Source organism: Pipistrellus kuhlii, unplaced genomic scaffold (assembly GCF_014108245.1).
Source record: "Pipistrellus kuhlii isolate mPipKuh1 unplaced genomic scaffold, mPipKuh1.p scaffold_m20_p_8, whole genome shotgun sequence".
Classification (NCBI taxonomy): Eukaryota; Metazoa; Chordata; class Mammalia; order Chiroptera; family Vespertilionidae; genus Pipistrellus; species Pipistrellus kuhlii.
The window spans coordinates 57,649,242-57,676,398 of record NW_023425584.1 but is presented as its reverse complement, the minus strand read 5'-3'; the positions used below and the strand labels follow the sequence as shown (position 1 = coordinate 57,676,398).

The 27,157-nt window shown below is 40.5% G+C and overlaps 2 protein-coding genes across 9 annotated transcripts in view; one reads left to right on the top strand and one right to left on the bottom strand.

The window, feature by feature from the left end:
• FNIP2 (folliculin interacting protein 2) overlaps positions 1 to 10,866 on the top strand; it is a 121,305-nt gene extending 110,439 nt beyond the window's left edge. For 6 of the 8 annotated variants that reach the window (XM_036424082.2, XM_036424076.2, XM_036424081.2 and 3 more), the window contains 3 exons: positions 1,843 to 2,043; positions 5,292 to 5,407; positions 7,158 to 10,866. In XM_036424082.2, the coding sequence (XP_036279975.1) occupies positions 1,843 to 2,043; positions 5,292 to 5,407; positions 7,158 to 7,236 (396 nt within the window). In that variant the 3' untranslated portion in view covers positions 7,237 to 10,866. Of the gene's footprint in view, positions 1 to 1,842; positions 2,044 to 2,698; positions 4,795 to 5,291; positions 5,408 to 7,157 lie in introns of those variants that run through there. The other 2 variants (XM_045576627.1, XM_036424084.2) reach the window with 2 other exon arrangements.
• Positions 10,867 to 16,559: 5,693 nt separating this feature from the next.
• CUNH4orf45 (chromosome unknown C4orf45 homolog) overlaps positions 16,560 to 27,157 on the bottom strand; it is a 65,027-nt gene continuing 54,429 nt past the window's right edge. Inside the window, exon 4 of the mRNA XM_036424365.2 lies at positions 16,560 to 16,925. Coding sequence (XP_036280258.1) covers positions 16,652 to 16,925 — 274 coding nt within the window. The 3' untranslated portion in view covers positions 16,560 to 16,651. The remainder of the gene's footprint in view (positions 16,926 to 27,157) is intronic.

The following is a 27,157-nucleotide window of genomic DNA, read 5'->3' as shown; positions in this document are numbered from 1 at the left end:
TCCTGTTTGCAGTCTTTTCACTACTAGTGTTAAATCTTTAAAATCTCAGGTAATCATGATCCAAGGCTGGGCTGTGTATCTGTTGTAAGTAGCAGAAACCAACTCTCATTATTATAGTTTACAAAAGGAACTGTATTGGAAGGATATTAAGGATTCATAGAATTGATAAGAAGGCCAAAGAACTAATCTTATAATAAACAGAAAACCAGACAACTATGAAAGTCTAGGAACCAAGGACTAGGAAAATAGTGGTGCCAACCATTCTTAGCTTCCTGACCACAGGGAAATCATGGGGAAGGAGCATCTATTGTAATTGGCCTAGGTTGGGTCCCGCTACCACACCCTGCTGGAGGAAGGGTGGGGCTTCCAGATCTTATCTAAGAAAGTCATTCTCCAAAAGGAAATAAGGTTGCACTCACTGGGAGCAATATATGCTAAAATAGCCAAAAGCAACAGATGCCCACCACTGGGTAGTAGAAGGGATTGAATGACAGCAGAAGGTAAATAAGAGTTAGAAACATGTGCTCATGTCCGTTGCCCACGAGATGTGTCTGTTTCTGACCTGTATACCCTCCTTAGCCCACCCCTTTCTCTCTCTCTTAATTTGGTCTCTACGACAGTCCTGTTATAATGTTGATTTGCACACATGTGGCATACTAAATCCTATATAATAAAAGGCTAATACACAGATTGACCCAACGACTGAACTACCAGTCCTTATGATGCACACTGACCACCACCTGGCAAATGCTCAGTGCAGGAGATGCCCCCTGGTGATCAGTGTGCTCCCACACGGGGAACACTGCTCAGCCAGAAGTCAGGCTGATGGCTGGCAAAAAGCAATTAGCTGGAGCCTCTCCTGCCTCCACGGCAGCGCTAAGGATGTCCGACTGACGGCTTATGGGTCACGCTAACCCTAGGGTTAGACCCTAATCCTAACCCTAACTCCTATGGGGGGCAGGCCCAAGCCGTCAGTCGGACATCCCCCAAGGGCTCCCAGACCGTGAGAGGGCACAGGCCAGGCTGAGGGACATTTCCCCATCCCCCCACCCCCAGTGCACAAATTTCATGCTCGGGCCTCTAGTATGAATATAAAAGATGTTGGTGTTGAAGCAGTTTTATACTTTGATCAATTTTGAGAAATTGATTTTTTGGTAAGGCCCTCTTCCTTGACTAATTCAGTGTTTACCACTTGCCCTGTGGTTTAGTTTACTAGTTAACCTACTCTATCCCTAAATGCTCAGATATTGAGGATTTTGTATTTTAAGTTATGTTCTTCAGGAGCCAGATTTTTTCCTTTTGGACTCTCTATATAAATTCACAACCCAATCTGCTTTCAATTGGTTGTTGGGGTTGATTTATGCATGTAGCGCACTTACTAAGTAAGCATTGCTCAGTGATTAAAACTATAACTTTAAGGGAATATTAATTTACTCTGCCACACCTTCTTATTGCAGATATGGCAATAGAATCCTACAACTTACTCTAATATCTATTCTCCATCTCAAAAGGAGAGTGCAGTCTTTCAAAAGGAAATGAATTTTAATATCCTGAATGTAGGGAGGGCACGTCTCTTTTTCTTATGTGTGAACACTTAATAGCATTTATAGTGTACCTCTTGGGTATAAGAAAAAAAACGATTAGATGTGGCTTTTATAAAATTAATTTTTAAATGATTATTTAATGATGACACTCTTATTTTAGCCTCTAAATTTAGACTCTAAATTTCTGTAGTTCTTGCCACCAGCTTCTGAACTTAATCTAATCCTGGACTGAAACCCTGGACATTTTGAGGACATTTGGAGTGTTGTGAATACCTCACCTGCTGTGCTTCTCTTCCAGCATCCAGTGCTTGATGAGCCCATAGCTGAAGCCGTCTGCATTATTGCAGACACAGACAAGTGGAGTGTGCAGGTGGCCACCAGTCAGAGGAAAGTGATGGACAGCACGAAACTAGGCCAGGATGTCCTGGTCTCTAGTCAGGTGTCCAGTTTACTTCAATCCATTTTACAGCTTTACAAGCTTCACCTCCCTGCTGATTTTGTAAGTATTTGTTCTCACATCACCAAAGAAATATAGTTTAAAGACACTTTTTTTTTAAATAATGGTTTTCAACAGGTACAGTTAAACCTCGGTTCTTGAACATCTCTCATATTGAGCAATTCGGTTTTTGACGAGGTTGTTCATGGAAAAAAATGTCTCAGTCTTTGAACAAAAGTTTAGTTCGGGACCTGACAACCCTTTCATGCTGAAACCTCACCTTAACATATCAAGCACACTGATTCCTGAAGGAATTGTAGTTTCTTTTCAGGGATAAAATAGAATATTGCTTGTGTAAACACTTGAAATTCTGAAGTGCCATACCCATAAAAAATGGTATCAGTTATTCCTTTTCAAATGGGATTTTAAAATGACATTATATTAAAATCAAACAACGAACGAGCCATCAACTCCTAGAAATGATCAACAGCTCTTCCTGAGTTATTGGAATTAGTACACAAGGCAAATTCTTTTCAAGGTGTGTGTGCATGTGGAGAGAGATTGAAAGACAAATATATTTAAAGAGGAAGGAAGAAAGGTTTCAAAAGTGGGAGTGAGGCTTGAGGGCATCACTAGGAAAAACTAGATGAGCTGCCTTTGGGGACATGGGCTTAGATATAAGTATGCTCACCTTCTCTGCTCCTTCCTCCCTCTGCAGGCTGCTACTCTGCAGAATAACCCCAAACCGGGACATATATTATCTCCCTTCTGGCCTTCACAAAAGATAGAGATATTTGACAACAAAGTTGGAAGCTAAATATTAATTACCTACACTAATTGCTATTGGAGGGTAATTCCTGAGTTCTTATGGCTGAATCTACCAGGGGTACCACATGCCTCAGAAAGAGCCAGGATTTTTATGGCCTTGAAGATGATGCTTTGAAATAACCCTCTGTTGTCTAAGTAGACAGTGTGGCATAACAGTTACTGGGTTAAAGTCTAGGCTTTGCCATCGATCAGTTGTGTGGTGGTGGATAAGTGTTTCTGAACCTCAGCTTTCTCATTTGTAACAAGCATGTTAAGAGAATCCTCTGAAAATTAGGACTGAGGTACTTATTGCATTTTCAGCGATCAAAGAGGAGCTTGAACAGCCAGTATACAGTCGTGGCCACCACCTGGGCTTGAGAGTCCAATAGCCAGAAGTCAAACACAGGCCCAGCTGCTTCCTGTGTGACTTCTTAAAGTCTCAATTCCCTTATCCGTAATGCTGAGGAAATAATAGAACCTAACTCATATGGTTAGGAAAGAAAATTATATGATTCACGAAAAGCACTTGGGATGGTGTTAGATGCTAAGCACTCAGGAAGCAGCTACTGTGTATGCGATTGTTAATAACTACTTTCATAAAAAAAAAACAACCAGTTAATTGTTGTAAAGACCAACACCACCTTTTCACTAAAATCTTTATTTAGGCTTCTCTTGCAGGACACCTGTCCCCGGGATAATCGATGAGGGACCACAGGTTCCTATCATCTAACTTTTGCTCTGTATTTAGAGTCAGTTTTTCTTTCTAGTAGCAAGTTTCATCATGCTGAGTTTTAGGATGACGTCTCTTTTTCTGGAAGGGAAGGAAGATATGTTAGATTTTATAGATTCTTACTGTTTTAAGTATTTACCAAACTTTTATATTTTATTTTCCAATGCATAGCGCTTGTTACTTTTGACATCTTTATTTTCCAAACAATAAATTATTGTAGCTGATTTTTTTTTACTTCATTTGGGCCAAAATATGTTTAACCACTTAATAATATGCATGGCTTACTTAGCCCGACAAAATCAAGATCAGAAGAAATTTATCTGCAGTTTAAAATTCACCTTAAAAACAATTTCAATGAAACATATAATTAAATGTCTATTAGAGTCATCAGTTTGAAAGGGAAAGTAGCTATTTAAATTTTCAGAAATTAAAAATTGAAGAAACCCATCTCAGGATTAAGATACCAGAAAGGAGAAGGAAAAACTGAAACAATTCTATTTAATAATCAAGCCTTTAAAAAAAAGATTCTAAATACTTTGATTTCAAAAATAGTATACATTCCATATAGACCAATGTTCTCTTTATTTTGACATCGCAGCATATAATTTTCATGGAGACTATGAATACTCTGCAGATTAACTATTCTAAAACACAAAGGATTCATGTAATGTGAATATTTTTAATATTTTATAACATTCTTATTAAAAATTTTGTATTTACTCCATAAGGAACTAAAACTTAATAGGAGGGAGATCCTTTCACCACTAAACTCTTTATTTGGGGGACCATTTTCATGAGGATTGGTGAAGTCCTCCTTGCTTTGATTATTACTCTTATTCACTTACCAGTTGTGTTTTATCCACCCAACACAAGGCATTTAAGATTTTAAACCAATGAAAAACTGAAAAGATTACATCTCTAATGGATACTTTTTCCACGTCACTGATCAGGCCAGATGGTCAAGATCAACATTCTCAAATGCGTCTGTTAACCTTTTTTTACCTTGAAAATAGCAGGCATGATGGTCTAGAAGAAAATTATGTGTGATAGAATTACCCTTGCCAAAGCCATCAGGTGTCTTACTGAAGATGCTTGGAGAGCTCTGCCTGCCAAATGCAAAAGCATTTGCCTCTGGTGAAAGACACAGATGGTTGCTATTCTCTAAAAAATGAACTTGAACACAATTCCAAGGATAGTGAAGTCCTGGAAATAATTGCCCTTTTTTATTGTTTTTAAAGACCTAGTTAAAATACACTCCAGAGCCAAAACCAAAACAAAACTTCAAAATATAGTTCTGGGAATGTATTGTGCCCAAATAATCTGATATATAGGGAAATATATATATCAGAGATGTTCTTTACAATATTTAGAACAAAAATGCAAATTTCCATGTGGTTAAGTAAATAATATAAATTCACATTCTTAAAAAAGAAATTAGCCACAAAATTACATTGATAAAGAATTTTTACTAGCACAGGGAAAGGATTATTATCAAGTTTTTTAGAAGCATTTATAGAATGATTTCAGCTATGTAAAAAACAAATGCTTTTTAGAAAAGACCAGAGGATAATATTTTGAAAATCTGACTAGTCATTGGAAAAAAATAAACTTTGTTTTACAAAACCTACCAGTGATAGGGTTTGAGATGGCTTGTAATTTTTTAAGTGTATTTGAAAGAGGTTAGACTCAAAATGAATCAAGAGAACCCTAGCTTTTAGAATGCTGGCAGAGGTTTCCATTCTAGCCCTCATTGTGAATGTTATTGGCTTCACAGTGCATCATGCATCTTGAAGACAGACTGCAGGAGATGTACCTGAAAAGTAAGATGCTGTCTGAATATCTTCGTGGACACACACGAGTCCATGTGAAAGAATTGGGTGTCGTACTGGGGTGAGTTTGGTGAAGTGTCACCATTTCTGCTCCCTATGTCCCTAGCACTGTACCCACGGATCCATTCGTCCTGTGCCACCCTACGCCTGCAGGCCCGGGTGCCCATGGAAGGGTGTGGGGACCATCAGCCATGTGTCTTGCTCCTTTCCAAGGAACAGCGTGTTCTCTGTTTCTGATAGTGGAAATGAGCACAGAACTTTAAGCTGCGGGTACTTTATGTTAATCTTATCCCTGGGTTATTTTAGGTGTGAAAGTGAAAAATTACACTCCACTCTGTTTGCTCATCTGTAGTCATTTCAGTAAGATGTCCAAGTCACAAGCCATCAGATGCAGCCATGTCCTGGGGTAGGCAGGGGCCTGCCTGCCTGTGCACGGGGGCTGGCTGTACCTTCCTCCCTGGGTGGTAAGCCCACCAGAAGAGGAGACGTGCTTATGTTACTCATGTTGTACAGCATCTTCCCGAGGGTCTCTGCCATGACTTCTCTAGGGAAGAGTGGGGACCTGTCCTCCTTACCCACGATGATGGTTCCCCTAATTTGGGCAAGAAGATATTGTATATGTATTGTCGACCTTGAAGTTTTCTATTAAGCCTGCCAATCAAAGTGTCAAGACTCAGGCCTTGACTATGTTTTTGTGTTTGGCTCTTAGCACTTCATGTTATACATTTTTCTTACACACTTCATTTTTAAGATATTTCCCCCTTTGGAGGCATTTCCTTTTGCAGTTAACTTACAGAGTATCTCTTGCTTGTGTGTGTGTGTGTTTTCTTAGTTCTGATTTAGATCTCTTGACCACCTTCATACTTTGGTCTTGCTGCATGAGTTTTCCCATTGTGGATGTGGGTCCTATATTTTCAGGACACTCACCTGTCCCTGATTCTGACAGGTGTCCATCATCAACACTATTAGAGGGGTCACAAGTCATCTATAGGCCCTGTTAGTACCTTATTAGCGGGAATCATCCCCAGCCTCTATAGCCCCATCCCCACTGTGCACAGACCTGGAAGTAGACCTGCAGGGAGCATTACTGGAAAAGGCACAGGAAAAACTCCATGAGGTCATTTAAACTTTAATTTTTTGTGGAATTTAATGGAAAGGTTAGGACATATTTCACGGACTGATGCAGTCCTCCTTTCATTTATTTCCCCCCTCAGGACATTTATCAGCATTTAACCTAGCCCATGCTATATCCGCCTCTGCTTTAAGAGAGGCTGCCAAAGCCAGGTCCATCAGATGTCATGTCTCTTGATTCAGCATCTGTTAGTGTTGCTTTCTCTCAGAATGTTGTTTGGTGAGGATCTAAGTTGTATAGCCTGTTGGACAAATCCCAAAGTTTTTGAAGAAATTGCCACCTTCATCATTTCCCTAAGACGAGTTATAACTTAGGAGCTGTGTGCATCCGGGATGTTGACTGGAGGAATGAGGAGGCAGTGGGGGAAACAGTAAAGTATAACAATGAGGCTGTACAGGGAATACAAGGAAGTTATGGGCTTGGACTCGGTGGCCCCTGCTGTAGAAGAACAGTTGTATGTCCACACGTGTGCCCAGCATACCTCCTGGCCTTTGTCCTCTGGTCATTGTCCGCTGGGAAGTCATAATAAAAGAACAGGTTTTTCATCATCCTGTCATCCCTCTTATTTTTTCTTTTGTGTTAAGCAATGATCTGGCATGCTTGGTCCCTAGCAATGTACTTAACTGCAGAATCATGTTACTTTAAATTAATAATCTTTTCTCTTTTTTTCAATATTCAGGATTGAATCGAACGACCTGCCTCTGTTGACTGCTATCGCCAGTACTCATTCTCCGTATGTGGCTCAGATACTCTTATAAGCTTAAGCTCAGGACCATTCTTCCTTGGCAGAAAAAATATACACATTCTCATGTGAAGGAGAAAAGAATAAGCTCTCCATGACATCCAAAGCATAAGAAGAGCAATCAGAAACAGTCATTCCACCGCTTTGTCTTGTTTTATCTTGTTGCTTTCAAGTGGATGCTTTATTGGAACTTAGGTTTACTTGACATAATGGCATGTGTGTTTTTCATGACTACTGTACGCCTTTTGTTACCCAGGAGTCAACAGAGAGAGTGACCTTTTTGGAAGGAGGAAGCATATGCACTACACTAAACACTAAGCTGTTGGTACTGCTCGCCTTGTGTGTTTGGGCCAAACGACAAGGGACTTTGGAGCAGGAGATAAACAATGTGCAAACCATTCCAGCAGGAAAATGCTTCAGAGCTTACGCATGAGCTCTCCACACTGGAGAAAGCATATTCCACTATTCTATGGAGACATCAGAAGAAGGACTTCAGATTCTAAGTTGGAGTTTGCTTTTTACAAAGGTGAAGTAGAGAAAGCCACATGGGCCCTTGTCAGCTCTGGTGGCTGTGGGAGCGACAGTCTGACCTAAAACAGGGAAGAATATTGACTGTTGGGAAGAGAGTGCTATAGGGACCCGCTCTTTTCACATCTTCGTGGAGTTTACCTTGTCTCAGATACAGCCACAGGTAGGTTAGAGGTGGATTGTTGGTGCAATAAACCCAAGAATCAATGTAGCATCTTAATCCCATCAGGATGGAGTTTGTAGCAGCAAAGTACACAGTCTGATACCGTGTGTTTAACCTTATCCTTCAGAGCTTTCAGCAGCCTCTTTAGGAGAGGCCATTTACCAAAGTTATTTCTATAAGCTCAAGAGTATTCCTGTTGCTAAATTCTTCTAGCCAAAGCCTCTTTCTTCCTGTAATAGCTAATACAAATGACTATTTATACTTTACAAGGCACAGCTGTCCTGGTGGGAAATGAAACTTGCAACAGTTCAGGATGACTAATGAAAGCAATTAGTTTGAACATTTATAAACAATTCATACATGCTCTACATTTTTACATTATCATCTCTGTGCCTTCTAATTCCTACATACTTCTCAAAACACTGTTCCAGAAATTAACTCCCCCATAGTATCGAACCTGCCAAAATGAGGAATTGTTTATTTGCTAGCATGGTTGACTTAAAAAAAATAAAAAACATGAAACACGTAATTTTCTGTTATTATAAAAGAAATTTTTCTTAGTTTGTTGACCACAAACTATTACCCTGTCAGACAATGTACTGATATCCAAGATAAAGAAAAAGACTTAAAAAATTGATCATTAAATGACAAGAGCTGACCGAGTAAAGCAGAGCATTATTAGCTAATTATAACCAGGCTCCAACTTCCTTTCACTTTTTTATAAATTAATTTGTCCTTCCCAAATATTCTTTGTACCTAAGAAAATGAAATAACTTCCTGAGTAGGGGTTAGAATGACTTCAGATTTTCTATTTGATAAAATCTTATCTTAAACACCAAGCTACATAAGTTTGTCTCTTCTTTTACAAATGAAAGTGGATTATTTGTTTGAAAGAGTACCTAATGGGAAAAAATGGGTGTATTACTTCTTAGAAATAAGTCAGATTTGCTGCCTTCCTCTCTCTTTTTTTATGATGTGAAATGTAGATGGGTACATTAAAGCTCTTAAGATCTTTTCATTTTTATTTTATGTCTTTCATAAAATTGAAATTTTCCATCCTTTTTTTAGATTTTTCTGTTTTCTTTTGCCTAACATCTGAGTTTGTATTTTAAATTCTCTAATTCCATGACATCATTGCTTGTTGTGATGTTACGCAGAGAGAGTGAACCTTACCTGTGGCTCAGCTCACTCGTCATTTGTTTTTCATTACATGTAAATTAATGGTAATAGCTGGTGTTACATCATTTCCATCTGCACCAGTTTAAAGCATTCCCTCATCTCTTGTTCCCTGTTCTTTGTTTACACGTTTGGGCACTTTCCCTCATTCACCGCCTTCCAGGGTTTCGTAGAAAATAACTAATACAAAATCAGTTCCGTTCTTATGTGGCATGTTGAAAATTAGGCCCACATAGGGGGAAATTGAGATTTAAAGGGCTGATTCTAAACTTCATACATGGAAGATTGAGCCCAGCCCCCTCAAAACCTGAGAAGATTTAATTTGCCTTTTAATCCCCTTTTCCAAAACTCTCTTAAAAACTCTCTTGGAAAAACGTCTGTTGGGAAACCGCAGGTGGGTCACACGTGGGCATGGTCTCAGTGATGCTCCGGGTTCTGTTCAGAACCTAATCCTCACACCTATTGCTTGGAAAAACAGACTGAGAATGTTGCAGCTCTTTTAGAACCCTCCTTTAAATAACATTCAAGTTTTGTTTGTCTTAAATTCAACCTCTTCCCAAAAATGAAAAAATGAAAAAAAATCTTATGGTCTTGTGTTGAGAGACACCCACTCACACACCGTACAGCACCCGGCGGCTTCATTCTGTCCCATGCCCACCTCAAAAAAACAAAATAAAAAAACATTTTTTTTTTTTTGAAAAAACTACCTCAGTTGACAGGATTCCACCTTTAGGGTTTCTTCAACTTTTAAGTCTTACCTGTTGAGTGTAGCTTTTGTAGAATCTTGCTTCTTTAAGCAAGCTAGTGAGGCATGACAGAGCAGAGTACATACGTGTTCCTGTGATGGCCCTCTTTCTAGCATGTCGCAGTTTTATTTTTAATAGATTGATGCGTGATACGAATGTAAAGATGACTGTGTATGTTTAAACATGACAATGGAAATTTAAAATGTAGCTTCCATACTTGTGCATAACTCCAAAGTATTTTATTTTTATCAGTGTTAAATAGCTTTTTGTACAGGCTTCGATCCATTTTTCTGAAGTGTGCTGTTTTTTAATGAAAGTAACTATAATCTTTTCACATCCCATGGAACTGCCGTTTACACATCACAACTTTTTAAACTTACCATATTTTTCAAAATTAACTTTTTTGGAGGGAGGGAAATTCCTGCTTGTTAACTGATACTAAACTGTTGTTTGGGGCTCTTATTAGGTCCTGAGATTTTATAAAAATTTAGTCTGTAGCTTTTTAGGTTCTTCACTAGAGTTGGTTGTACATAAAATAATAAAGAATATAAAGTGACCCCCCCCCCCAAATTCTTTAAAATGTATGGATTTATCCGGTCTTATGTTCTTTTGGAACTATTTCGTTCATGCATACTTTCACCATTAAATCGAGTCTTTAGCTTCTCTGGGTAAATGTGAACCATTTGTTTTGTATTGTGCTTTGTGGGAGGGGATACTTTATTATAATACTTGCCTAAATCGAGAAGTCCCCTCTGAATGTTAATTTTTAAATGTCAAAATTTGGTGAACTATATATCTTGGAAGCAAGATTGCAATATGCTTACATTTAAGTGGTGTTTAAACAAGGAGAAAATTCTGGGATTTGTTACCATTGAAGCTCCATCAAGACAAATTGATAGGACCTTATACTTTTGATCAGTTAAATAGCTATCAATGTCATTGTATGAGAATTGTTTTTCTTAAAACTTGTCCTTGTATTATTTTGATCCATATTTTTTGGCATTTGGTGCAATAAACCTTTTGAATTTATCTGGGGATTTGTTTGTTACGTTGAATCTTAGGACTTAAGAATCTAGAGGTCTCATTTCCATGAACTCATGTGGAAACAAAGTCACTGTTAGTAATTTTCATCGGGGGTTTTGGAAATGTAGGACCATGTTGCTCAGCGTAATGAAGGGTGACGGGAGGTGGAGGCTGAGGATGAAAGGAGAAATGTCTTGTAATGTGTGGGATACCCATGGAACGAAGAATTGTCCTGTCAGTGGCGTGACCGAAATGTCATGCTGGGCATTCATGTGGGTAAAAAAACGAACCTGTTTATCGTGATCTAAGCTGAGAATTTAATTCTGCTTTACATAAAAGCACAATGTATTTTTCAGAGGGTTTTCATGTATGCTGAATTTTCCAGGAATGTCACTGATGTATAAATTGAGGGAAGATTTGACCTTGTAAGGTTCCGAATTTTAACAAGAATTGACATAATTTGGAAAACATTACCAAAACGACATTACTCATGGAATTTGAGTCATCGATACAGCATATCTGTATCAGTCTTCATTTATAGCTGTTGCACTCATGGAGACTATGTATAGATGGAAGCATCTAGCCACTTCATTATATTTTATATTCTAATCTAGTTTCCTAATGTCTATATGTATTTTAAATATCTATATAATAAAAACCTAAGCAACCATTAGGGAGGAACTACCAGAACGACTGGTCACTGTAATGCGCACTGACCGTTAGGGGGCAGACGCTCAATGCAGAAGCTGCCCCCTGGTGGTCAGTGCGCTCCCATGGGGCAGTGCCGCTCAGCCAGAAGCTGGGCTCTCAGCTGGCAAGTATAGTTGTGGTGGCGGGAGCCTCTCCTTCCTCCACTGCAGGTGGGCTGTAAAGAGTGAGGGGTCCCAGATTGCAAGAGCCCCAGACTGCAAGAGGGCATAGGCCAGGCTGAGAGACATTCACTCCCCCCCCCCTTCCCAAATGCAAGAATTTTGTGCACCAGGCCTCTAGTATTAATATGTAATTTAAGTAGTAAGTGTAGTGCATTGTATTGATTTTTTATAAACTATATGTATAAGAAAGTTGCATTATTTATAAATTTTATTTCAGGAAAGTAAAAGACATAAAATATTTACTATGAAAGGGATAAGATCATTGCTACTCATGGTCTCAGGAAAAAATATGCTGTTGTTACTTTTGTAGCAACATAATACCATACTGAATTATGCTGTTTTAAGACATAATGTCTATAGAGAGAAGTAACATTAGATATTTCAAAATCCTTTTTGTATTATGTGAAAATTTAAAATGTTTTCTACATCCCCTCAAGCATCTTTAAAATCCATGCTGTTGATAAAGAACTGAAACACACACATCCACACCACATTGCTGTTTGGTTCCATGGTGTCTGGATTGTTCTGTCAGATCCTTTGTATGTGTTACTTCATTTACATAAAAGGGGTGCAATGGGAGCTGTGACAGTTAATTTTATTCGTCAGCTTGGTGAAAGCATAGTACCCAGATATTGTGGATGTTGCTGTAAAGGAATTTTTAGATGAGATGAACATTTAAAGGCGTATTCTTTGAGTAAAGCAGGTTGCCCTTCCTAATGTAGGTGGGTTTCATTCATCCAGTTGAAGGACTTAAGAGAAAACAGACTGAGGACCCCAACAAAGAGGGAATTCTACCTCTAGCCTGTCTTTGAACTTGAACCGCAGCATCATTCTTGCCTCGGTCTCCAGCCTGCTTGCCTACCCTGCAGATTTGGGATTTACCATTCTCCACAATCACATGAGCCAATTCTTTAAAATCAGTTAATCTATCTATACATCCTGATTTGTTGATATATATCTGATAATCCCAAAATGGAGTTGAGTGGTCAGAATATCATCATACCAATTTCTAGGAGCAAAAATCTTTAACACAGTAAACCAATACCAACGTCAGAATTATTCAGAGATCAAGTCCTCTGAAAATGTGCTGCTAAGGAGATGTTGGTGCCCGAGTAAAGCATAAGTTAGAAACAGCCCTCTGAGATGGCAAGGATGGGAGGTAACCCTTCATTCACAGTAGGAGTAAAAAGCTGCCTTCCTACGTGTAAAGATACCCTTGTTGTTGTGTGTTAGTTTCTTAAAGCTGTGCACATCCCTCTGCTTTTCTGGGGATCTTAAATTCTTACCGTTCCTTTTTTGCATTTTCAAGTTCTCAATCTGACTTTTTCTACCCAATATGTTAAAAAAAAAAAAAAAAAAAAAGTCTTGCCCACATTAACATTTTCTCCTGTGTCCTCTCCTCGCCCCTTTTTATTGTAACTTTCTTCTTCCTTTGACAACTAAGCTTTTTTCTTGAGAGGTTAGTTTGGCGCTCAATCCTTGCTTCCTATTCGCTCCTTAAGCCACCTGGCTCCACCACTCCCTCCTCACTCTTCATAATGTCAGGCCAGGTCCCACTTCCTCTTTCCCCCACACCCGGCCAGCACCCAGAGCTGTTGAATCTAATAGTTTCTTTGTGTCTCAAATACATTACCTTTTCTCTTTGCCTTCTTTTAATCCCTCCTTATTTCTTAGTTGAGCTACCCAAATGCTCTTTGAACTCATTTCCTTTTTATATAAAACAATTCTAATTAGTATTCGTCCAAGTAATGTCTAAATGATGTTTCTAAAAGTTTAATCCTGTCACTTCTGTTTAAAAGGCAGCTCAGTAAAATCTAAGTTCCTAGCACCATGTATTCCAATGACATTACTGGTTCTTCTTCCCCAGCCTCACCACTAGATAATTCTCTCTGCACACTATTATCCAGCCATACTGAACCACACGCTCTTCCTCCTCGGTGCTAGGTTATCTGCTAGGTTATTGTCACCTTGGTCCTGCCAACCTGTTCTTCCTAGCTTTCCTCTCCTTCACCCCTGGCTCCATCAAGTCCTTCCTGTTCCTAGCTGAGCATGCCATAGTTCAGTGTCAAATCCTCTAGCCCCTGGCTACTCAGGGTCCCAGGACCAGCAGCAGGTGCCTTGCCCGGGACGTGGAGAGGCATGCAGTGTCCCAAACCCCATCCCAGACCCACCAAATCACCATCTGCACCTTTACGTGACCTCCACGTGATTCATGTGCACATTAAATTTGGGAATTACTGCTTTCGGATTCAATGTGAGTGAATGGATGAGGGAAGAATGTGTCAATCACTGAAACTGTATCCATGTATGGAATGAAGTGGGCAATGAGAGTACTTACAAGCTAAGAAGTGAAATAGAAATGGGTGATGTTGAAAATGTCTGTTGCATGCACATAAATTTGCTGACACTTTAATGGCTATTATTTATGTGAAGGAAAAACAGGTAAGAGGGGGAAAAATAACAAATGGACTAGAAGACAGAACTTAGGAGACATTAAGCGATTTTTTTAAAAAAATTGAAGGAATAGAATAAAAACAAAAACAAAAAAGAGTTTAGAAATTTGCCCAATTAACTTTCAAAAATACTTGTAATAGTGTTTTGGATAAAAGTGTACAATGATAGATACTGTTAAATAGAAGTTGCATTTTAGAAATATTTTAATTACATTACAAACTTAAGTTTATAAGAAAAAAATCCAAACCCAAGAACCCGAATATATAAAATATCCCCACTTTCAATCATCCCTCTTGATGAGAAAACGTGGTATTATATATAGCGTTATGCTTTTAAGATTTCCCCCGAATCACTCAGTCCCATTGACCAGGTGTTCCTTTTTGAGGCTGCTTCCAACGTATGGTTCTGAATCTTCCAGCATAAGAATGAAAAGTGTGCTGGCATCTCTGATAAGCATAGTAATGGTGGCCACTGATTGGTGGCTAGTGTGAGACGTTATGTCGAAGGCTTTATACACATTGTAGTCATTCTTTGCTTTTAAATTTATAAGAATAGCTGCTTCTGGTTATTTCACTGAAGAGGACTTATATTAAAAGGGTGGGAGGCTTGAGTACTTATTGAAGTGTCATCCATGGAACCTTTTGGGATAATCCAAAAATGATGGACTTGGACAACAAGTTACTAATGTATCTCTGGGTATTTAGAAGAAAGCCTCTTTGATAAAATGAGGGATTATTTTGAATGATACAGTATTTTGTTTATCTCTGCAAGGGAGGAGATGTGGCCAAGTGATCAATTACTCTCACCGACAATAAGGTAAACTGATACCAGGTGCCTCTTTGATGTGATGCACTGAGAATGGCAATCACTCGTTTTGGGATTCCTGCCAAAAACACAAAACCTCAATCTACTCTTGTACACACATATAGGAAGAAAGCATTAGAGCAAATTAACAGAATATTCTGGGTGAAGAATGTAGCTGGAGTTCACTTACTATTGTTCTTGCAACTCTTCTGCAAGTTTGAAATCATTTCAAAATAAGGTTTCTTAACAGATTTTTTTTTTAATGTACAATATTTTCTTCTTACAAAACACCCCAGCCCTGGCCAGTGTTCTGGTTACCGTCATCCTGCTCACCAAAGGGTCACGGGTTCAATTCCCGGTCCAAGGGCATGTACCTAGGTTGCAGGTTCGATCTCTGGCCCTGGTAAGGGCTCATGTGGTAAACAACCAATCTGCATGTCTCTCTCACATTGACTTTTTTTTCTCTCTCCCTCTCCCTCCTTCCAATCCTTTCTCTCTCTAAGAACAAAAAACACACACACACAAACAAACACACACACACACACAAAAAAAAAAAAAACAACAACAAACAAACAAACAAAAAAAACAAAAAAGAAGAAGAAGAAGAAGAAGAAAAGAAAAGGAAAAAGAAAAACCAGTGGGAAAAAATGACCCTCAGGTAAGGATAAAAAAAAAAAAAAAAAAACTAAATAAATTAACCCATATAGGGTTGCACAATTGGATTTAGTGAATGATAGAAGGAGGCTTTTGGGATCATTTAATCCATGATCTCGCTAATTCTGCACAAAGTAGTTCAGTAATGGAAAGTAACTAATCCAAGCCTCCTCTACACACTCTGCTGTAAATCATCTCATTGGGGCCCAGTCCCAAATTCAGACCACGTAAGAATGTTAGCAGCCCAACTGCTCTGTTTTCCAACACAAAGAGCCCCTGGGGCCGGGGCCCAGGAGGAGGCCTCTGCAGCCCCCCCACGGAACGCTTCCAATAGATACAATTAATGGCTCATGAATCAGATTGCTGGCGACAGAGGGGAAGCAAGATTCTCAGGAGTTGGCTAGATGCTTCAGTGGAGCACGGAGAGTCTGGATGTGTCCCTGCGATTCTATTACCCTTTCTATCATGGAAACTTGTCATCGGACTCGAAACCCTGGGTGGACCACAGTGTGCGTTTTGCTGTGGAAGTAGTTGCTGGTTTGAATATAGACTCTTACACCTTCTTCACATGATACTCATGAAAACTACAAAATATTTGAGAAAGATACTAATATCTCCATTTTTCTTAAAGAACCTGTATAGGGAAATTACGCAACTTGTTCAAGATTCCATACATAGTAATGGGGGGAAACTGGTAGATTTGAACCTGGTATATGCTCACTCTGCTAGCCAGTCTGCAAGGGTTTTAAGAAGGTTTCAAGATTTGCCTCTGTTACACAGACTGGGCGCTTTCTCGGGTTTTGGAAATCAAGGGGATGGCTTGTCTCCAGGTTAAACTAGATGATCCATAAGCAGTTGTAAGGACTGAACCCCACAATCTCTTATATTCTTCAGCTACAAAGTGGGAAGAATACCTACCTACCCACAGGGCAGATGCTACTGTGGAAATCCAGTATCAATTACAAAATGTTTTGATAGGTTAAAAGCAGCTGGAAAACCTTAGTTGCTATATTACTGTTGAATAGCATTCTCTAATTCGTAGACTGAAAGAGCCTTGTGTCTTCTATGATGAGTCATAAAAGCAAATGCTCCTACCTCCTCCTTTTTCGGTGGCATTGGCTGCTTCCATGGTCTGGAGTCTCCAGGCGGTGCTGCCTTGGCCTGTCTGACGAGGGTGGCCCCTCTGGAGTCTCTCTGGTCGGTGTTCTCATAATCACCCATATTCCAGGCGATCCGGCCACGGCTGAATTTTCCTAGCGTGTCCATAATAAAAGGTTTGGGTTGCCTGAAATAGGAACAAATTGGTTGGTTATCAAGTTGGAAGGACCTATTATAGAAACAAGGCCGCCGGTTTTCAGATAGTTGAGATTTGCCTGTTTCTCTTGTGATTTGAAGAGATATCTAGCCACGGGCTTGGGAAAGTGAATGACTTGAGCCATCAGCCGGTGTCCCAATAGGTTTCAGGACTCCGCCCACTCCACTCCACCAGACACTCAGGGGCTGGAGATGAGGAGCCAGATGGACATGTATCTAGGAACCTGTGGGTGCGTTTGCCCTGTGTCATGACTGCCCATCATGGCCTGCAGGCCAGGCATGCAAGATGCTGAGAAGTGCAAGGTGAGATGCTCAGGCTGAGACTCCATGAGACCCACAAGTTCTGCAGGACATGGTCTGTTCATGCTGGGAGCTCAGGCGAATTCAGGCAAACACCAGTTTCGTGATTCCAGAGTCTGCCCTTGGATACTGTATTGGAAGAATGACCCAGACTTTATTCTCTTTCCCCAGTGAAATCCTTGTCAAGCTCCCAACAGCCCTTTATTGGTGTATTATCTAAGGACCACCTTCTGTTATGAAGCGGGGGTAAGGTGGGGGGAGAGACAAAAAAGGATCGCAGGATAAGGATTTGCCATCTCACTTCTAAGGCTGTTGTCACTGTAGAGAGCCCCTCCACTGGGTGCTCAGAGCCTCATGGCCACTGCACACTTCACTTCCTGGAATCTGAGTTTCATGGGTGCTCAAGTCCTTTGGACCAAGATTTGTGGCAGGTCTGCCTCACTCTCGCCCATTCAAGATCATGCACATAACCATAGCCAGCATAGGACATGGCCGAGGAGGCAGCAATGTGGGGCAAAGTACCACTTATCTTAGAGCAAGCATGTCAAACTCAAAGGCTAACATGGGCAAAATAAACAAGGTTTAAGTTTATGTGGGCCACACAAAAAAATCAGCTTCAACTTTCATAGGAATGTAGGTTTATTTCAATAGAGACATGCTGAATACAAAGGGCTCAAATAAATGAGTAATCATTAACATAAAATAATAGAATATGTAAATAAAAATTAATATTTTTCTTGAACGTTAACTTACCAGACACTGAATAACTGCACAAATTAATAAGCATAACACAAATAGATCTATTTTTCTTGTTCCCTGAAAGGGAAATATTTCCTGTTGCACACACCAAACAAGTCAGTTCAAGACTAATGGCATGGCAATCGGCTGCTAAAATATTCACTGCCAGTATTAGTGGAGAGAAATGGTGCACCTGCGTATAAGGCACCTAAGGGAAATGAATGCAACACGATTATAGTCATCAGTCATTAGCGAACATTGTCATTCATTATTAATAATTATGTATAACAGGATATTATAAAAATTAAGTTACGAATTTTTTATTAAAACATTTCTTAACGTACCGTTATATTGCCTGGGCCACAAACATATGCATTATGGGCCACATGCAGCCCTCAGGCCCTGAGTTTGGCATACTTGTCTCAGAGCGTATGTATTATACCAGTGGGTAACAGAAATAGACATGTTAGTCAGTCAAATGTTTGGTAGTACCATGAAAAAATAAATCCAGGTAAGGAACAGAAAATGCGGGCTCGCTATTTTTGTGAGGGGAGGCCGGAGAGGGGGAGGTGACACTAAGCAGAGGGCTCAGGCAGGGAGAGGCCATCCATCCCAAGGCGCACAGGGCAGACACTCCCTCCCCACTGGCTGGAATCACAGAGTCCCTGTGGGGAGAGAGCTGGCCGTCACTCCCCAGCACACCCTCCCTGACACCCACAGAATGAAGTTCAAACTCTTCAGCTGAGCGCACAGGGGTGTTTATTGTTGCTATTTGCTTTTTGGCTGTTTTCTCTCTCTCTTTTTTAAATGGTGTACCCACAGGGGCCTTTCTGGCCTGCCCTCCTGCCCTCCCTCCTCTCTCTCTCTCTCACACACACAGAGCTTCATTGTGTACTAAACCACCCTGTGAGCTCTGACGGAGCCACACTTTCAGACCTTCAGACTCTGCTTCAACCTCTCCTTCTGCTTGTAACCCCTCCCTCCTCCTTTCCTGGGCTTTATGTCAGCATTTCTGTGAAGACTTTCCCTATGCTTGTCAGGCAGCAATTTCTCTCCCAACACAGCACATGACATTTGAATTCTTTTGTAGGAATTCTTAGAATAGACTTAAATTCCCAGGGCAGCAGGCTCTCGCCTCCAAACTCAGTGGTCCTTAAAGGGCCAAGAACGTGTCTCATTCATCATCCACTCCAGTGCCCATTACTCTGCCTGACACATAGCTGACTCTCAGCTAATCTGTGATGGATAGAGTAATGAGGAAAGGAGGGAGATCAGAATGAAATTCCTTTTTTTAAAAAAAAAAATACTGATTTTTCAGTAACAGTTTACATACAATATTATTTTGTATTAGTTTCGGGTGTATAGCACAGTGGTAAGACAGTCATATATTTGACTAAGCACTCTCCGCTGTATGTCCAGTTTTAAGTACTCTTCCCAGTATGTCCAGTTTGAAAGGCATTACTTTCAAGGTGATCCCTCCCACCTCCACTCACCTGCAGCCGCCTCCTCCCCTCCCACCAAGGGCAGGTGCACAGGTATGGATCCCTATAGTCTGGTTTGTTACTTGCAAATACAGATCAATAGCTGGTGATAATTTCAAGAAAGTTGAAAGGGCAAGATAGCTAATGGTTAGAATGTAGAAATGGGCATTATTTATAATTCATATTACCTTGATAAATGGTTCATAGGAAAACCATTTCATGCAAATGTGCTACATTTTCTTAAAAGCAATGTGTTATAGAAGCAGTTATACTGAATTGTTTAGGAAAACAAAACAAAAAACACCTTGCCTGTAGTTTGCCTTCATTTAAGCACTAAGATATTTTATAATCTTTTTTTTTTTAATTCAGACTTCCCTGTGTCCCTGAATCAGAAGCCATGAAAATTAAAAGTTATAATCCAAAGATTTTAAGGGTCTTGAAGAAATAGTAGCCATGTTCACTATGGAGAATTACACACACTAGTTCTGGTTTACAAAGGAGCCACAAAAGTCAAGAGAAGGAAACCAAGAAGCAGCAGGTTGGGGTCCAGCTGGAGCTGAATGCCAGGCCATGGGTAATGGTTTGCTACTGGTGACACACTCGTGCGATCCCCAAAAAAACAAACAAAGCGACCAAACACTCTTAGTGTAACATTCTTACTATTAACTTGGAAGGGTCACATCTTTTTCTTTTTGACATAATTTCAAGCTTTTACAACGTGCAAGCACAATACAATATTTTTTTTTTTCCTGAACCACTTGAAGGTATGTCATTGACAATGATACCCATCATCCCCAAGTACTTGGGTATGTCATTCCTACACTTCTCCATGTGGTTTCTTTTTGCTTACGTGATGTGATTCTTAAGGCTGGAATTTCCTTCCTGGCCCCACCTCCTAGCTCTCCTTTTGCTTTCCCACTCAGCCTTAAAAATGGAACTCATGTTACCACAGAGCATTCCTGAATGGTGACCCGAGTTTCAACGCTGGGCCACAACCATGACTGCCGGCTTTCCCACAGTATAATGTTCCCACCTGTTACACTTGATGTTTTGTTGACTCTTTCCTGCAGTAAATCTGTGAGTAAAGGCAAGGATCCGATGCCTCACTTTTTTTTCAGTGTCTAGCAGGGATCCTCAAACATAGAACATGTTTTTAGTCGATTTTGCTTGCTTCTACGAAGATACAAAAATATGTTCTGTATTTTATCTCCAGCGAAGGAGACTGTGAGTACACCTCTTGGGGGATTTGGAGTGAACTGGACCTGATTTCACATTCCTACACTATTTTGTTGTTTGAATTTTTAAAACTGTGAGCATGAATTATTTTTTGCCATAAAACATGTCCCTATTTTCTTTTTTTAAAAAAACCTGTCGGTTACTTGGGCAGTGGCTGGAATTTTCCTAGCAGCCTGGACAGCCGAGAAACGGAGTGAGAAGATGAAACAGACTTCAGCACTAAGCTAGGAAATGACTGGCTGGACGTCGCTTATGTAACTGTCTACAGGCGATGGGACAAACTGGACTTTCACTCAGGACACGTCTGCCAGGAAAAACACCGCGGACAGCTGACGAGGGCACCGGTGAGGGGGGTTGCTCTGCTGGGTCCTCGGTTCCTGCCTTCCTGTGACTCAGTCTGGGCCTGCAGGAGACCCCGGGGCAGCCACTTTGATTTATGACCAAACAATTCAATGAACTCTCTGTATGTTGGCCAAAGAAGCGGCGTGAATGAATGTTTACCTACATCGATCAAAATAGCTGCTTATTCGGGAGATTGACCACCCGGCGTCAGTCTTGCCCAAGAACAAACCTTTTTCCTCTGTTTTGAGGTCTCCTGGGTTCCCTCTGGTTGACTAAAAATAGCTCCATTAAGTGGTAAAATTAATGACCTTGGGATTCCAAAGCTAAAGAAACAAGCTGCTAGCTGTGTGAGTTCCAGTGAGTCAGTCTGGTTGAAAAATATATGTACCAAAACCGTCCTTCACTTGGGTCTCAAATGGAGAAATAGGAGGAACCTTCCCCTTCCGGCCTCAGCTTTTCCCTTGCAGCAACATGAAGTGATGCAACTCTGTGTATGTCTAGCCTGTGAAGAGGGCTGTTACCGTGTCTATAGGTGACTACCTGTTTTCCCAGGCAGCTAGTTCCTTTAAACGTTTGCTTTCTCTCAGGGTCATTGATTTCTACCCCTTCCATTTCCGGAAGTATTCAAAGGCCACCGGTGGCCCATGGAAATTTTGGAGAAACGCATTTAGAAACCATTTGGCAGGATCTGCGCTTTCTGAGAGAACAGCCGTCCTCTCCCTGTTATTTTCTCTTTGGAACATGTGCAGGAAAACAAGGCTCCTGTTTTTTAAAGATCTTTCTGCATGTGTGGTGTAGTGAAGTCTACACCTCAAGCCAGAATCTGCCAAGGAATGAAAGCCCTAACTGGGGCTTGAAAGATGTTTTGAATAGGAGTTTTGTTTTCGGAATTGGCCTTCTACATAGATGGCGTGGGTGTTTCTATGACACAGGCAGGTGCATAGGTGGTTTAACCTCAGAGCCTCTGGCTGCCTGAGAAAATACTTCCTTCTACCCTCCTTTGCTGCTGCCTTTTATTCTCCAACCAGACACCAGACTTCCAGTGCCCACAGCCAGGCATGTTACTATAAAGCATTATGACTGGCCCTTTCTAGAGAACATATCTTGAAGGTACCACAAAGGAGGACCTGAGGAAATTGGGATACTGTAGGTAATTTCAGCTATATCATCATTTAGTTAAACACAACCTTATTTTGCCGAAACTGGTTTGGCTCAGTGGTAGAGCATCGGTCTGCGGACTGAAAGGTCCTGGGTTCGATTCCGGTCAGGGGCATGTACCTTGGTTGCGGGCACATCCCTGGTAGGGAGTGTGTAGGAGGCAGCTGGTCGATGTTTCTCTCTCATCGATGTTTCTAGCTCTCTATCTCCCTTCCTCTCTGTAAAAAAATCAATAAAATATATTTAAAATAAAATAAAATAAAATAAACTCAACCTTATTTCTTACACATTGATTTCCCTTCCCTCCCTGCCCTTATAAAATTACATGTGAGGAAGTTGTATCTTCTTTTCAAAAGATTTTCATCTTAATCCTCTGGGATAACACTTATTTGATTCTGAATCAACCGCTGTCATGGAGATGCCTTAAAAAATGAAATTATCTTGATATTTCATACTTGGACAAACAAAATGAGTGCACAACTAAATTTAGCAGTTACCAGTAGAGAAAAAAAATCATAATGCTAATGGAATCTCCTAGGTTAGTTATTGCTCAGGAGACTCTTGATGAATAGAAAAAGACAGAGGCTTATAAAAGAAAGTTAATTTTTAGTAATTCATATCCACAGGAGCTTACACAGGTTTATCTAGAAGGCACGTGTCATGCTTTCTTGTTTAATTTTCAATTACCTCTGAGTTATAACTTAACCTGTTTAAGATAAAGGGCCAAAGTAATATCCAAGTGGGTAATTAGGACAATATTTGAGGAAATTTATAGCCTCAAAGATCCAGAAGTTATCTCTATTGTTGATCCAATCTTTAGATAAGAGTCATAACCAGAGTGTGCCGAGCAGACACCTGGTCTGTATGGGTCCAGTATCCCTGGGAGACCACACAGGAAGCCAGTGGTCTCTGTAAGATGGACCCATGGCAGAAGGACCAAGATATTAATTAATATATGAATAAACAATTGCTCATTTACTGCTGTACTTATGAATTAGTGAAATGGCTACTAGGAGGTTATGTGATTGTAATAAACATCCAGGGTCAACCATCCATGATAAAACGTAGAATATAAAAGTTATACCTGCTTGAATTTTTTTTATTCTCGTTTATTAGTTCCCTCTTTTCCAAGAGATCAAACGTGTCTTAAGTGGGTCTATGTTATCTACAGGCACAAACTATCTTGCGGAAGTAGGTAGGGTTATTTTAATTTATTTTAGGGTTATTTTAATTTATAAACACAACTGTGTGAGTCATCTTAGTATGAAATGTTACTGTCTCAAGAGGCAGGGAGCTGCAGAGGGGAGGGAGGGAATGAAATTGTTTCCCAAAGAAGTGTTTGAGAAAACACAAGGGAAGTCTTCCCAAATTGCTAGTGTGGCTACTGCAGACAGAAGAACATTGCTTGCATTCTATTTTTAAAAGACAGAAAGAGATAACTACAAGCAAGACTATCTATTTTCCTTTTACATAGAAAAAGCCCGGCCCTCGGTGCAGCTGGGCAAGACACTGAGAACTGGCCGCTTGGGGCAAAAAGACGCTGCCTGGTCTGGTGGTCCCTGTAGCCTAGCTCCTGCCATGGAGGCCGGTGCCAGAGGGTCCATGAGGACCGGCCTTCCACCAATATCCATCTCTCCTTTCTGGATCACCTATGGCTGGCACTGGGGCCCGGGATACACTGGGCTTGGCTGCTTTCAAAAACATGAAAGCATCCCTTCTTTCTTCTGTACCATTCACGCCACATCACGCTGCATCCCACCCGAAACTGATGCTGAAATGCCCTCGAGGCTCACAAAATGGACAGCCATGCCAATGTTTCTCTTTTCTCTCTCCAAACAAATAACAAAGGTAGGGAATAATACGGGGTCAGTGTACACTCATCTAATAGCTTATATTGTCCCTCCTGTGTAAGATTCCACACTGGAATGGTAATCTTGAATCTCTACAATATCCTTAATCACAAATGTTCTTAATCAGAAAGAAATGAGTCTCCTTTAGATACTCGGCTTGATTTCTTTGTAAAGTAAGAAAATGTAGTTTTCCAATATAGAAAAGTGTTCTTGCCTATGAAGGGGAAGTGATGGTGCTATTTGTTCACCAGTTAGCTGGAAAATTCAACTCACCCTAGTCCCTGGAGCACACTCATTAAACAATGTTTACTTAAAACATTTCCTTCTTTTTTTGCCATTTTTATTTTTTATTTATTTATTTATTTAAAATATATTTTATTGATTTTTTACAGAGAGGAAGGGAGAGAGAGAGAGAGAGAGAGAGAGAGAGAGAGAGAGAGAGAGCTAGAAACGTCGATTAGAGAGAAATATCGACCAGCTGCCTCCTGCACACCCCCCACCGGGGATGTGCCCGCAACCAACGTACATGCCCTTGACCAGAATTGAACCCGGGACCTTTCAGTCTGCAGACCGACGCTCTATCCATTGAGCAAAACCGGTTTCAACTGCCGTTTTTATTTTTTTTAAACCTGGACAGGTAATCAGTACATTTTTTATTTGCTTTATCTATGCTATTAATTATATAATTTTGTATGTGGGTGTAACATTGTTAATTATCTTCAGTTATAGATTCAAACCATGAAGTTTGATCATCATTACTCTCTTTGAGCCATTGTGCCTATTTTAGAACATGCCCCCAAGTACGGAGTCCTTTGCTCTGTACACTGTGACTATTGCATAAAAACACAATTCATACACACACACACACACACACACACACACACACACACACACGAAAGAAATAAAAATCTTGCTCTTGGGCTTTCTCTAGGACAGCGCCTAAGGTTTGTGCGGTCCTGGAGAATGACACACGCCTTATGCTTCAAACCTCAGGTCGTGATACCTTTGGTTTGACTTCCTGCTTTTATTTCACAGGCAATTGAACCACTGTCTTTGAAAGGCTTGTGCATTCTAACACTACATTTGAGTAAAGAATTAATAGAAGCCAGCGAGATCTCACGTTACCAGAAGTGAACACGTCTTTGTGACTTTGCCAAATTGTCTCCCCCGAGCTACAGATTGGGGGAAGAGCTGTCCCTGCCGCAGCCGCAGCCACGTCACCAGCGCTTGGTTGCCCTCACGGGCGCCAGCTGGGCTTCCTGTGACGGGGGCTGTGCCATCTGAATCAAGCACGTCCTCTTCCTCTCAGGAGTAACACACTCCACCAGGTTCCTGTTGCCAAGCCTCTGTCCCCAGTACAGAAAGAATACACAGAGGTGTTTACTGACTTCCACTCAGTACTCTTTAATGATGGATATGAAGTGCTTCTCGCTTTGCGCAGAGGCTCCGGAACAGCTGTCCAAAATCTTGCCAGAAACGCGGTGTACCAGATGGCCTAGGGTCACCTATTAGGAATGTTGACTATAATTCCTGATGTTGGAGAGAGTTTATATAAGATGTGCAAGAAGGACTGCCCGTCTCCACAGCTCAGGGCTCCTGAGAGAATAAGTCCAGGGCTGCTCTGCATAGGGCCGCTTCCTGGGCGTCCCTTGCTTATTTGTGTGGGCGTCAGAAAACAACAGGAGGAAGGAAGGCGGGCTGTGTGGATGTGTGTGGCTTGGCAGCAAGGCAGGTGGAGGTGAGTTGGGAGACTATCACAGTATTGAATCAGTTTAGTTTGGGGGCCAGCTTACCTATTATATCTAAATGGAACATCCTGACCTTCATGAACTAAAGATAAAGCTGATGGTTTATTTTTAGAGACTTTGGAAATGTAAACATACACAAAATAGTTGAAAGATTCCTAAGTATTCATCACCCAGCTTCAAACATTATCAATCTATAGCCAATCTTATTTCATTTCTATCCTACTTTCTAATCCTCCTATCATTCTGGTATAACTAAAAAATATAAAAATTCCTTTTTAACATAATCACAAGGCCATTTTTTCTCCTAAAAACATAACAATTTTACCAAATATTCAGACTTCAAAATTCTAATTTTCTCATAAATGTTATGACTTTTGGCAGTTTGTTTGTTAGAAACAGAATCCAAATAAGTTTCTCTTCTCCTTCTCTTCCCCTCTCCTTCTCGTCCTCTTTTTCCTCCTCTTTCTTCTCATTCTACTCTTTGTTGAAGAAATACATTTTGCTTCATAAAAATTTTGCTTCCATTTGTCGTAAAAATTTCCCACAATACATTTTTCTGACAGCATCTCCATGTTGTCATTTAGCATTTTCTGCTGTCTTCCGACTTCCTATATATACACTGTTAGTTGGATTTAGAGACCTGACCTAAGTAGGTTTTGGGGAAAGACTACTGTATACTTGGCTAGGGCTGCCACAATGCAGCACACAGACTGGTGACTTATACAACAGGAAGGTTTTTTTCTCTCTCAGTTCTGGAGCCCAGCCATCTAAGATCAAGGTGTCGGCAGGGTTGGTTTGTTCTGAGGCCTCTCTCCTTGTAGATGGCCATCTTTCCCATGTGCCTTTCCATGGTCATTCTTCTGTGCTGATCTGTGTTTGCATCTTCCCATAAGGAAGATTCCTGCCAGTAATATTGGATTGAGGCCCACTCTAAATACCTAATTTTAATTACCTCTTTGAAGAACCAGTTTCCAAATACAGTCACATTCTGAGGTCCCAGGGGTTAGGACTTCAACTTATGAATTTGGGAGGACAGCTCAGCCCATAACAACTACTTTCCAGGGTGTGGTGTGCTTTCATCAAGAGGCCCATGCTGGGTGGGTCAAAGTAGTGGAAAGGCAGAATTAGTGTTTGGTTCTTTTCTTTTATTTACTCATTTTCAAAATAAGTTGATTCATGGAAATCCTCCAATGTGACCAGTTTGTTGTGGATTTTCAGGTGACATCATGAACTCATGAATGTTCATGTACATGTATGTGCAGGTAAATGTATCTGAGTCCATCGCAGTCACCATACCCTTTTTCAAGGTGTATATTTTGGGCAGGTGGGGGTCTCTTCAAGTTTGGCTTC